Raw genomic sequence first — 13,038 nt, forward strand, 5'->3', positions numbered from 1 at the left:
AATAAACTCAAGCTTAACGTTAACAAAACTAAGTTCATGGTTTTATCTAGGACGACCAATAGAGAATCACTTAATTTAGATCTAAAAATAATGAATACGAGCATCGAGGATGTCAAAATATTTAAGTACTTAGGGATCCTGATTGACAATAAACTGAGGTTTACGGATAATATTGATTATATTGTTGCCAAAATGGGCAAAAAAATTGGATTTTGGAAGAGATCGTGTAAACTTATTAGTAAGAAATATAAGTTGAAAGTTTATAGATTCATCATAGAACCGCACTTCTTATATTGCCCTACAATATTCTTTATTGCCAATGAAACACAAGTAGACAGGTTAAAAATTATGCAAAACAAAGCTATGAGATTTATATTGAAAGTAAGGTACGACACTTCCATAAAGAGTATGATTGATTAGTGCATCAAGGTTGAGTGGTTGTGTGAAACAGTTGATATTTTACCATAGTATGAAATTTGTATTTTATATCAAGCATGGTAAATTACCAGCCTACCTAAGTGAAAAACTTGTTTAAGTGAATGAAACCCATTCTTACATAATTAGGGAAAATAATAATTTGAGATTACCTCTTCTCAAAACAGAAATGGACAAGCAAAATATATTTTACGAAGGCCTGAAATGTTTTAATGAACTACCTAATCATGTTAAAAATTGTGAAAACTTAAACACCTTCAAAAAAAGTTTATTATTTATTATTTATTGCAAAACCCTTCCAATAAGATAAAATATTTTGTATCTGTATTTCATGTTACTGATCCTTGAGCGTACATGGCAATCCAAATAGACACAGAGGAACCTTATGCATCAGGTCAAATTCATATATTGCTCGCAATCAAATTAGGAAAGAATTCCTGAAAATATCGTCCCAGACAAACAATTGTTGTTCATGTGAATCACGTATATTCCTACAACAATGATATAATATAATTAATTATGTTTCCATAAAAGCTGGTACAGGGAGGATTGGAAACACGTCCTTTCCAACCGTCCGATAAGTGTGGCTCATTCTGCTGAGCTGCTAGCTTTTAGGTTGACCGGAATCAAATGCATTCCGACAGCATAAATATAAAAACTGTGTAATCATACGTCTTGGAGTAGGGCAGGATTGAGAACACGTCCTTCCAACCTCCCAATGATATGACTCCAAGACTCGCCCGTTGGGACCACCAGTTCCCGTGCTGATCGGAATCTCATGCATTCCGACACCCCAAACGCTAGAAATCCTATTATTATTAAAATGTATTTATAATTTGTAATAATCTAAGTTTTAGGCTTAAAACGCCGTAATAATAAATAAATAATAATAATAATAAGCGAAATCACAGATGATAAAAGGATATATTGGGCTTTACAGACCTTCAAGCCCTATAAATCGCCGGGCCGGATAGAATTTTTCCGGCTCAGCTACAGTATACTGCCGAACTTATAAGGCCCTGGATTAAAGGGATGTTTATAGGTTGCCTTAGGCTCAATTACGTACCAGTATCGTGGAGGGAAGTAAACGTGGTATTTATCCCCAAGGCAGGGAAACCCTCCCACTCTCAACAAAATAATTATAGGCCTATAAGCTTATCTTCTTTTCTGCTCAAAGCACTCGAAAGACTCCTAGAGGACTACACCAGGAGGAGGATTGAGTCTCACTGGTATCCGTTATCGAAAGGTCACTAGACCTCAAGGAATACACATTGGTGGCATTTCTAGATATAGCCTTCAACAACGTTCTCCTGGAGGCCATCACCTCGGCGCTGACCGATATGGTGGTGGACGCGTGCCTGGTGGAGTTTATATACAATCTGCTTACGCGTAGGCAGCTAGGTGGATGTGTGATCCGCAGACCGGTCGGCAGAGGCAATCCGCAGGGAGGTGTTCTTTCTCCGCTAACTTGGGTGATTACCGTCAACCAACTACTACGCCTTATGGAATTAGAAGGTTACCAAGTGATCGCGTATGAAGATGGCATCTGCGTCACCATGCGGGGGAAATTTCCGCAAACTCTTTGCAACCTAATGGAAGGGGCACTATCCAAAATTTCGCACTGGGCACAGCCACGGGTTTGGAAGTCAACCCGGATAAAACCGAGATTGTCCTCTTCACGAGGAGGTACAAAGTACCAAATCTAACACCACCAAGAATTGGGGGTACGTTTTTAGCGTTTAGCGATCAAGTCCAGTATTTGGGAGTCATTCTGGATAGGAAGCTATTATGGAGTGACCATATAGTGGAGCGATGCAAGAAGGCAGCAGCAGCGCTGTTCACCTTCAAGAGGGCAATTGGCACCTCCTGGGGATTCTCCCCTAAGGTTACATACTGGATGTATACAGCCATTGTGCGCCCGATTCTTCTTTATGGTGCCTTGGTCTGGTGGCCTGCACTAGCTAAAACTACCTATGTTAAACGCTTCAAAAGGTGCAACGGAGTTCGGAGCTCTGCATCACCGGGGCTCTCGGTTCCACTCCATCTGAAGCACTCAACACAATGCTATACCTTCCACCTCGTGACCTGGTGGCGAAGAAATAGCGGTCATCGTAGCTCTACGCATAAGGGAAACAGGTCTCTGGTCAAATGGATCTAGAGGACACGCAACAATCCTGGGCACGAACGCCCCAGTCCCAATACCGGTGCGCACTGACTGCTGCACGCCAAAGAACGTCTTCGTTAAAAACTATAGTATATATATACCATCGCGAAAGGACTGGAATACCATACAGCATACGGTATCGGGTGCCATCAACATATTCACGGATGGTTCTAAGCTTGACGGGAAGGTGGGAGCAGGCCTCTTTTCGCCGGATCTGGGTCTAGAGGTCTCTTTTCGCCTACCAGATCACTGTAGTGTTTACCAAGCGGAAATGCTGGCAATACACAGGGCTGTGAACCATCTCGGGTCTATGCCTAAGGATGGTAAACGGGTGTTTATTTTCTCAGACATCCAGGCCGCATTAAAGGCCCTGGACTCATTCGTCGACAACGCAAAGTCGGTCACTGAATGACGCAGATCTCTTAACGAGATGGCTCAGCATTTCAGTATCAGCCTTATATGGGTACCTGGGCACAGGGATATTGAAGGCAATTGCAGAGCAGACGAGCTGGCCAGAAGAGGCACCACCGACCATATCCTTCCGGGAAATGATTCGGTAGGTATACCCATGGCCACTTTCAGGCTTCGTGTGAACACAAGCACTATAAGAATTGCAAATGGACTATGGTCAGCCATATCATCGTGTGAGACATCCAGGCAAACCTGGCCCTCATATGACAAGGGGCGCACAGAACCGCTTCTGATTTTAAACAAATCAGTTCTATCGTCCCTGATAAGGGTTCTAACAGGGCATTGCTTAATAGGCACGCATGGTGCTCGAATGGGGGTAACGACCTTCGACTATTGTCGCAGCTGCAGATGTACAGAAGAGGAAGAGAGTGTTCAGCACTTTCTCTGTCATTGTCCAGCGCTTAGTAGGCGTAGATTTGCCATCCTTGGTAAACCTTTTCTACATGACCTCGCTAAAGGTCTCTAGCTATGAATGGTTAGACCCGCTTTAGGCAGGGTAGGGGTCCTCTTTGAGACCGTATAGGGTATTACAATGGGCCCATTGGTGGCCTAAGTAGTGAGCTGTTACCATAGTGACCAGCTCAGCCCTTACAAACTAACCTAACCTAACCTATTTCTTTTTTTCATTCTACTAATGTCTGTTACTCAAATAGTTCGCGGACCACAATGCATTATTTATTGTTGTTATAATATTGGATAACTGTGCTTATTTGATATCGTGAGTATGCGTGGAATGGCTTACTTTTGCCATAGGTTTCGATTTGTCAAATAAAACGAGGGTTTTTTTGTTAAGCTTATAATTTCTGCAAAATTTGGGGTGCTATTTACAGGAAAGTTCTTTGCCAGAACCGAATCCGATAGCTTCTGATGCAAGCCCGTCCAAGCCAATAGATCTGTTTGTGGTTCAGAGCCTTTTAGCTATTTTTTTTTTACATTTCTATTGGTTAAGTTAATGTTTAGATAGGAGTTCTATGCTGTTTACATAAATAGTTAAAATTGTTATGTTTGCAAATGCGCATATGTAACTGCTACTACTACTTAATCTTATAGAATGCTTCAATTTGAATGCTTGAACTTACCTAGAATCTTCAAGCAACGCTTTTGCTAACGCCAAACGCAATCTTATTACTTTCATACTCTGCATCGGGAACAGTTTACATATCGGAGTTAGAAATTTTGGTTGCCAACAAAATTGAGGAAATTCTTTACAAACACTCCACAAACGTTCATTATGCTCAAACAAATATGTATGCGTTTTACCATAATCTAAATACTCATGCATATTTGTATAGTTGCAATGTAGCAGCTGGCGTAACATACGTAAAGCTTCCACACCATCCGCACCATCGCGCACCTGATTTATCCCAAACGATAGCAGCGGTTCATAATGATAGAAGTTCGCTGGCATAGCATTTAATATATCACCCAAAAACGTGGAACCAGAACGCCATGAAGTTATAATAACGCTACGTATTGGTGTACCATTTGTCTCTGGTGTCATATCAGTTAATTTCTCTGCATCAACACCAAAACGTCCTTGTGGATATTCGAAATTTTCCATTTCAGTGATCACTTTTACACGTTGCGCCGCCAGGATATCCGCTATTGTTGCAGTCATATTATATGCCACGTTCGCAGTACCCATACGATGCCGATCGACGACATAACCAGACGCTATTTGACTGCCTGCTGCAAGTGTATCACCAACACTAACGGATATACCGTTAGAAATGGTCATAGAGGCAGGACGATGTTGGGTTGTCGCTATCAGCAATAATATACAGAGACCACTAACGCCACAAATACCAATTAAATTGGCACGACGTGACATTTTTCGTCGTTTTGTTGTAAGGCTGAAACGTGTCTGAGCGCGTGTCCTGCTGGCGCTATCCACTGAAGCTCCAGTTAATAATGGGATGGTGGTTGAATCTGTTGATTTGGACATTGATATGAACGCAACGCTTTATATGCGTTAACTATTTTCTTTCGAGGTTGTTCTTATGTATAGCAAGATAAATAAGTATATTGAATAAGCTATTATTTTCGCCTTTTAATACACTTTGCTACCTTAAATTCACTTTAAACACATAGGCAATAATTATGCTTAAACATTTCGCTTATCGGTATATGCGTATGCACATATGTATGTGCATATATATTTCGCTATTTATTGGACAATTACTTAACCAATGCTTTTAGAAAAAATATTCATTAATAATCAATCAACAAATTTTATTCGCACGAGCTTATGCACCAGGCAATGAACACTTTACCCATATTCCCCACAATTTTTTATTCGCTGCAAATAAGCATCACTCGCGTGTTTTTGTTTTCGCAATTATTTTACAAATAATTTGTTGGAAAAGTATTACTTTCTTTTATACATCAAAGGCGTTGCACATTTCAGCACATATTACTCATTTCGCACACAAAACTCCGTAATAACAAACCAAACTGTTCGAGTGCAAATCAAAAACCATTGGCACAATTCGAATTCCAATCCAATCGGCTGCTCGCTCCATCCACCATTGTTGTTTATTTTGTTCTTTTCGTGCCACAACCAGCTGTCAAAATGTAAACAGTTGACAGTTACCAGATCATTTGCGGAAAGCATGTTTAACCCTTAACCGCTACCCAAAAAACCGAACCCGTATTACGCTTTACGATTATTGACTCCTCCAGCGGGTTAGAATATACCCGCGGTAGGTATGCCTGTCGTAAGAGGCGACTAAAATACCAGAAGGGGCTGTATAGCGCAACCCTTCAGGTTGCCAGCGCAATATACGGTAATAGTCTAGTTGAGGGATCGACTCCTAATACGCTACCAAAAATATCGAGAGAGGTGTCAAACGATGCGTCTTGACATCAGTATTAATAATCCGAATGCGGAAAATAAAAATTTTAACCCTTTCAAAAGATATTAACGAAAAACCGAAAAGACCCGCGGGTACCTCCGAAATCGGGGATGGGATCCATAGTATTTTTGCACAGAACACCTTTCTGCGTTAGCGGCCTTGTTGTTGTAGCGATTAGGTTATTCCCCGAAGGCTTTGGGGAGTGTTATCGATGTGATGGTCCTTTGTCGGATACAGATCCGATACGCTCCGGTAACACAGCACCATTAAGGTGCTGGCCCGACCGTCTCGGGAACGATTTATATGGTCACATTAAACCTTCAGGCCATCCCTGCCTCCCCACCCCCAAGTTCCATGAGGAGCTTGGGGTTGCCAGAGCCTCGTCTGTTAGTGAAACGGGATTCGCCGCTCGAAGGTGAGGTTGAAAATTGGGTTGGAGAAGCTATATATTGCGCTACACAACCCCTTGAATCCCCTTCGGCCGCGCTTATAAAAAATAACCCTGGGCTACGCCATGCCAAGTACGGGTGTGTGGTATAACCGTGGCTACCGCCACGGTGATGCACAATTTTTTTTGTGGGTACAAACACAACAACAACCACATGAAAATCGCCAGCTTCAACTGCAAATATCTCCGAACATAGATAAAATTTTTATTTTCCGCCTTCGGATTATTGTTCTCGTGATTAACACGCGTCTTTTGACACCGCTCTCGATATTTTTTGACACGTATTAGCAGTCGACCCCCCAACTAGACTTTTACCCAATATACATCTTCTCCAAACCCAACTGTCAACCTCACCTATCCGCGGCGAATCCTGTTTTGCTAACGGACGAGGCTCTGGCGACCCCAAGCTCCTCATGGAACTTGGGGGTGGGGAGGGAGGGATAGCCTGAACGTTTAATGTGGTCATATAAATCGTTCCCGATATGGTCGGGCTAGCACCTTAATTCTGCTGTGTTACCGGAGCGTACCGGATCTGTATCCGGCAAAGGACCATCACATCGATAACACTCCCCAAAGCCTTCGGGGAGCAACCTTATCGCTACAATAACAACAATAACATTAGTGACTGAATATCACTTTTTACTCAGACGGTACCTATGCAACTGTCAAACGATAACTAAACATTTTAATAACGAGCTCTAACGAGTAATGTTTGTTGCTAGGTTACAAATATCATTAATCCGAATCACCATTTCAGAGTTATTGTGGTTTAAAAAATGAGTTTTGATCACGAATCGTAAAACGTAATATGGGCCCAGCCATAAAAATGCATTTATAGATCACCTAGACTATTTTGACCGATGACTGCACAATAATGGCCACAAGCCCAGGCCCACAGATTGATGAGCTTTACAACAGAATAAACGGCTACCTCCCTAATCTCTCTTGTTTTTTTGCCTCGCGAAACCTGGCATTATCACCAACTAAATCCTCCGCAACCTTATTTACAGCATGGACGTCCCAATTGTCACCATTTTGAACATCCACGTCGATCGCACTACGGTATCGACTGTCCTACACCCCAAAATCTTGGGTGTGACGCTTGATCAGGATCTACATTTTGGTGAGCATGCAGCCGCAATGGTACCGAAAATCCAGAGCCGTAATAAAATCCTCAAATCTCTTGCTGGCAGTACTTGACGAAAAGACAAAGAAACGCTCATTACCACTTACAAAGCAATTGGTCAGCCGATTGCATGCTACGCGTCCCCTATATGGTCGCCAAGCCTAAAAACTACCCACTGGAAGAAGCTACAGGCCTGCCAAAATTCTGCTCTCGGAACCGCCACGGGCTGTCTTATGCCCCAGAACACCACCTACATAACGAGGCGAGATTACTCCCCATCAGGGAGAGAAATGAGATGCTAACCAAACAGTTCCTGTTGAATACCCAGAAACCTAGGCATCCCAACAGACATCTGATTGATGAGCCAACATCGCCCAGGGGCTTAGGGAGTCATCTTTGTAAGCATTATGAGGAAATACGGCACCTGAGAACTCAAACGTATGAAGCCAACAAACACAAGCAGGTCCTCAGCGAACTCCACAAACAGGCGTCGGACCTTTATGCCAGGAATTGCCCGGTGAATCCAGTAGTCAAAGAACAGTATCCAAAACTTGCGGAAGAGGAACGCATAATCCCCAGGGAAACGCGAGTCACTCTAGCTCAACTTCCACCTGGATACTGTAACAGGTTAAAGTCTTACCTATCCAGAATCAACCCGGACATGCAAAGTGTATGCCCCGCTTGCAATGTGTCCCCACATGACACCAACCATCTCTTTAATTGTAATGTAGAACCAGCGCCTCTAGCACGCCTCTCATTATGGTCCACCCCTGTTGAAACTGCAAGTTTCCTTGGACTCCCGTTAGAGGATATTGATGACAATTTGTGATCGGTCGCACCTATTGGATGGGGCGAAGCACTGCTACAAAAACAACAATAACAACGATTTTGGCGGTTCCTAGCCAACCACGAGAGCTGTCCCTTATGGAGTGTCGACATTGATCAATTTTGAGGAAATTCTTTACTACAACATGACACTCTTTTTACACGTCCAAAAATATCGCGAGGGGTGTAAAAAGATGCGTTTTGGACCAGCGATCGCGAATTCGAAAACGGAAGCTAACAGTTTCAGTAAAAGTCCAGAACAGCGGTCGATTGCTAATACTCTTCCAAAAATATCGCGAGTAGAGTCAAAAGACACGTATTGACCTCGACAACAATAATGCGAAGGCGGAAAAAATTTTTTCTCTATCATGGCAGTCTCAACTATGGCCATTATTATGAACATCTTTCGATCTTCGACTGTGGTCGAAAGAGCTGATCGAACGAATTTTCATTCGGTATTATGACGCACGTTCGACGAAGGCAAGCATTATTGTGAATTTCGATAAATTCAAAAGTTCACAATAGCACATTTCCTTCAGCTATCAAATAAAATAAAATAAATAGACAAAAGTAGAACTAGTTATTAAATGCAAATATTGAAAATAAAAGTATGAATACGACGGAATTGTGGTTTGATGATTCGTCAGATGAAGAGAAAAGCTTACTGGAGCTAGCCAGAAGTAGAAGACGCGTGAGGGATGCTTCAAATACTTTGAAAATGAATTCCACCATGTAAGTGTAGCTTTCTAAATAAGTTGTTAAATTGTTGAAATTATAAGTTTTGTTTATAGATTTATTCAAAACTTCAGACTGTCCAAAGAAGCGTTAATGGTTTTGTTGTCCAGTACAGATGAACTGCTTCAGCAATGCACAAGAGCCAAGCATATTCCTAATATTCTAAAATATGCAATTGTTCTCCGATTTTGTGCTCGGGGATCATACCAACTGAGCATTGGAAACGAAAATGCATTCGTACTTGCCCAGCCGAATGTGTCTGTGGTTCTAACAGAGGTGTTGAATGTCTTGGAAAATTTTATTTGTGAAAGATGGATAAAATTCAATTATGAGGAGGCTGAGCTACATCAATCAAAGTTGCATTTCTATAATGTTAGCAGAATTCCAGGGATTATTGGCTGTGTTGATGGCACACACATTAAAATTGTTGCTCCCAAAAAAAAAATTACAGAATTTATATTGCAACAGAAAAGGATTCTACAGGATTAATGCTATGATTGTAAGTATACCATTTTGATATTAGTTTCAGGTTGTAAATACATAAGTTTACATCTTTATACAAATATTTTTTAGGTTTGTGACCATTCTATAACTATACGATACATAAATGCAAAATATCCGGGAGCAACACGTGATTCTTGTGTGTTCAATATGTCTGCCTTGAAATCACATTTGGAACAGCAAGAGCCCTTCACTACACACCAGAAAAAGCAATACAAATTATAAACGCGTGTGCGGCTTTGCACAATACAAATTTCTGTAGAAGAGTTATCTAATGAGGAGGACGACCATGATATCCCATTCGCCGAAATTGAATCCGCAACCAACTCGGAAGCAGAAGAAATCAGAAACTAAATATTGCGAGTTTTGTAGATACTTCATTTTATTGAAATAAAAAATTCATATATATGTATATATATAAAAAAATATTTGGTAAATTCATTATGGTTCTTAAAAGCTAAAGATTTTCAGTTTTCATAATACAGTCTTAAATTTTATTATAAATTTGGTATAAAAAATATCACTTCAGTTTCATATGTTTGTTATAAAAAAAAAAAAAAATCAGGTATTGTTCAGCACTTAATTGAGGCCCGTATTATGAGAATTTTTCGATCTTCGCTGGCTATCGAACATCGAAAATCGAATTTGAAATTGGTATTATGACATCTAATCTCTGTCGAAATTTTCGTTGTGTATCTAATTTTGAAGCGAATAGAAATTTGTTGTCGACGCTGTATCGAACTAGAAGAAAATTGTTTCAAACGTAAGTTTTTTGTGTTTATTTTCTACTTTTTTGCTACCTAATAGTAATTTTAAACTATTTGTATTAATCGTATATATTGTAGGATGCTTTATTTTTAATAAAATTAATATCTACACAAAAATTATTTAAAAGAAAATGTTATATTTTCATGATGCAAAATTGAATAATAATTAAAATTTTGGAAATAGAAAATTCAATATTGAAAATTTAAATATTGTAAAACATATTAAAATTATAAAGTTCAAAGTAACATAATTACAAAGTTAGATACGAATAATTGAGTCAATATAATTTAAGACCCCTTCATATAGATTCAAGGTCGTGAATACAAAACAACTGCTTGAAAGACTGGTTTCAAAAATTGGACAAAATCCGTTTATAACAAAAGGAACTTGCAGAAAGGATCAAGTGGAAAAAATTCCAAGTGCATTCTCGTGCCCGATGCTCAGTTGGGACAATCCCTAGCGCAAAATCTGAGAATTGTTGCCAATTTCAAAAACGTTGGAATAGACTTGGCTCTTGTGCATTGTTGCAGCCATTCATCTTTACTGGATAGCAACGCCATGAACGCTTCTATGGTCATTATGAAGTTTAGTTTTTAACACATGTAACAACATGTTTAGAAAGTTACAATGTTTAGAAAGCTACAATTACGCGTTGAAATTCATTTCAGTGTTTTATACTTCTAGCTAGTTGCAGTACTTAAGCTTTTTTCTTCATAATAAATAATTTTGTTTTTATTTTATTTGACAGATGATGGGAATGTACTTTTCTGAACGGTTGAATTTATCGAATTATCGAACAATGACACTAGTCTTGATCGAATGAGTGTCATAATACCGAATGAAATTTCGTTCGATCAGCTCTTTCGACCACAGTCGAAGATCGAATTTGTCTCATAATAGGGGCCTGAAAACCAGCCTTTCAAGCTGTTGTTTTGTACTCACGACCTTGGACCTATATAATTTTAATTCAAATATTTTAAAATTACTACTAGGTAGTACAAAAATTAGAACATAAATACAAAAAAATTACATTTTAAACAATTCTTTTTCTGTTCGATACAGCGTCGACAACAAATTTCTATTCGCTACAAAATTCGGTACACAACGAAAATTTCGACAGAGATGAGGTGTCATAATACCAACTTCTAATTCGATTTTCGATGTTCGATAGCCAACGAAGATCGAAGATCGAAAGATGCTCATAATAGGGGCCTATATTGAAGTACACCCGACCTTAACAAATTGGATCAGCTCCATGTTAAACGGCAAAATGATCACGTTTCCAAGGAGGTCCATGCGAGGCCACAAAGTCAGGGAGGGGGATTATCACTAATACTTTGGAACATGGGGCTGTATTCAGTGAGTGTGCATTTTGAAATGTACATTTTTCTTTCATACAAATTATATGAAGAAAATTTGTACATTTTAAAACTCAGTTACTGAATTGAGGGGCTGGTCATCAACCAATTGGTTAGGTGGTTCGACAGTCAAACTCACGACATTTCCGGAAAACGTTTCAGTCACCACCAGTGGCACGTCTGCGGAGAATCAGCTGTCTGATTACTCAAGCGATTCAGGCTGTTCATGCCTGGACATCTGAAGTCTGGTTATCCGAACTGAGCCTAAGCTGGGAGGGGAAGCCCTACAACAAGAAAAGTAAAGCACAAAATATCTAAGAGTTATACTAGTTGTCGTGGCAACTCCATGTGGAAGAGAGCGAAGAAATCCGCGGTACTGTATACATTCAATAAGATAATCAACGTTTAGAATAACGGAAGTCCTAAAAAACTTAGCGCGACAGTAGCATTACATGCCGTTCTGTACATCCCGCCTGCATACCCAATGACCAAGAATATTGCGTCAGCAACTATAAAGAGGTTTAGGGCCTCGGGGTAGCTTGAGTGCAGGCCGTACGGCCATAGCAGTATAGCGCCATATAACACAGGCCGAGCAGACTACATGATCCCGTGTCTAGAACAGTTAGTGCAAGTATGCGTAATTAGCAGAACACGTGTTCCAAATGAACGGAATTGGTCGGGTGCACTATTTAAATCCTACGAGAAGCATTTTAGCTGGTTGCATAGTTATTTTATAACAGTATGGACACATTTAGGTCTTTATTAACTAGCCAGTTGAACCTAACCTAACCCTTTAAACCTAGACGTATGGCGCTGCATGGTACTGCCAGATAGAAAAAGCTGCATATGTGTAAAAAACAAACAAAACTGCTGCACATCTATTTTGAACTCTATGCCTGATTGACATCGAACGCTTTATAGCGTTAATTCGCCTGATTGTTGAGTTCAGTATACATTTTTAACCCTCCGTTAAATTGTGGCGTTTGGCCAGACGAGAAGGCTTTATTTTCGTGAATAGCTTGACTGCTACCTACCCGATCATGAAAAGCTTTAGTGACTTTTTAAGATTAGAGGCGGTCTTTATAATAATTCGGAAATCGATATTTTTTTCTTTTTATTTTCTCTTTTTTTGTACCAAAAATGATAATGTCACATTTTAGCGTTGTCGTCTGGCTAGGCGGACATATTTTTAAGCCTATAAGAGCAAAAATGTCAAAATATATCGATAAAAATGCAAACCTATTTCTGCGTATTCACAGTGTGCGACGAGTTTTCTTCAAATGTTTGTGGATAAAGTTCAAGGTGTAAAATTTCGTCTGGCCAGACGACAACGCTAAGATGTGTTGAATTTA

The 13,038-nt window shown here is 40.0% G+C and overlaps 1 protein-coding gene across 1 annotated transcript in view; it reads right to left on the minus strand.

Moving 5' to 3' along the window:
- LOC137239573 (carbohydrate sulfotransferase 5) overlaps positions 1-5,585 on the minus strand; it is a 227,687-nt gene extending 222,102 nt beyond the window's left edge. The window contains exon 1 of the mRNA XM_067765027.1: positions 4,150-5,585. Coding sequence (XP_067621128.1) covers positions 4,150-5,015 — 866 coding nt within the window. The 5' untranslated portion in view covers positions 5,016-5,585. The remainder of the gene's footprint in view (positions 1-4,149) is intronic.
- Between the last annotated feature and the right edge of the window lie 7,453 nt (positions 5,586-13,038).

The sequence above is a fragment of the Eurosta solidaginis genome, chromosome 2 (genome assembly GCF_040869045.1).
Source record: "Eurosta solidaginis isolate ZX-2024a chromosome 2, ASM4086904v1, whole genome shotgun sequence".
Lineage (NCBI taxonomy): Eukaryota > Metazoa > Arthropoda > Insecta > Diptera > Tephritidae > Eurosta > Eurosta solidaginis.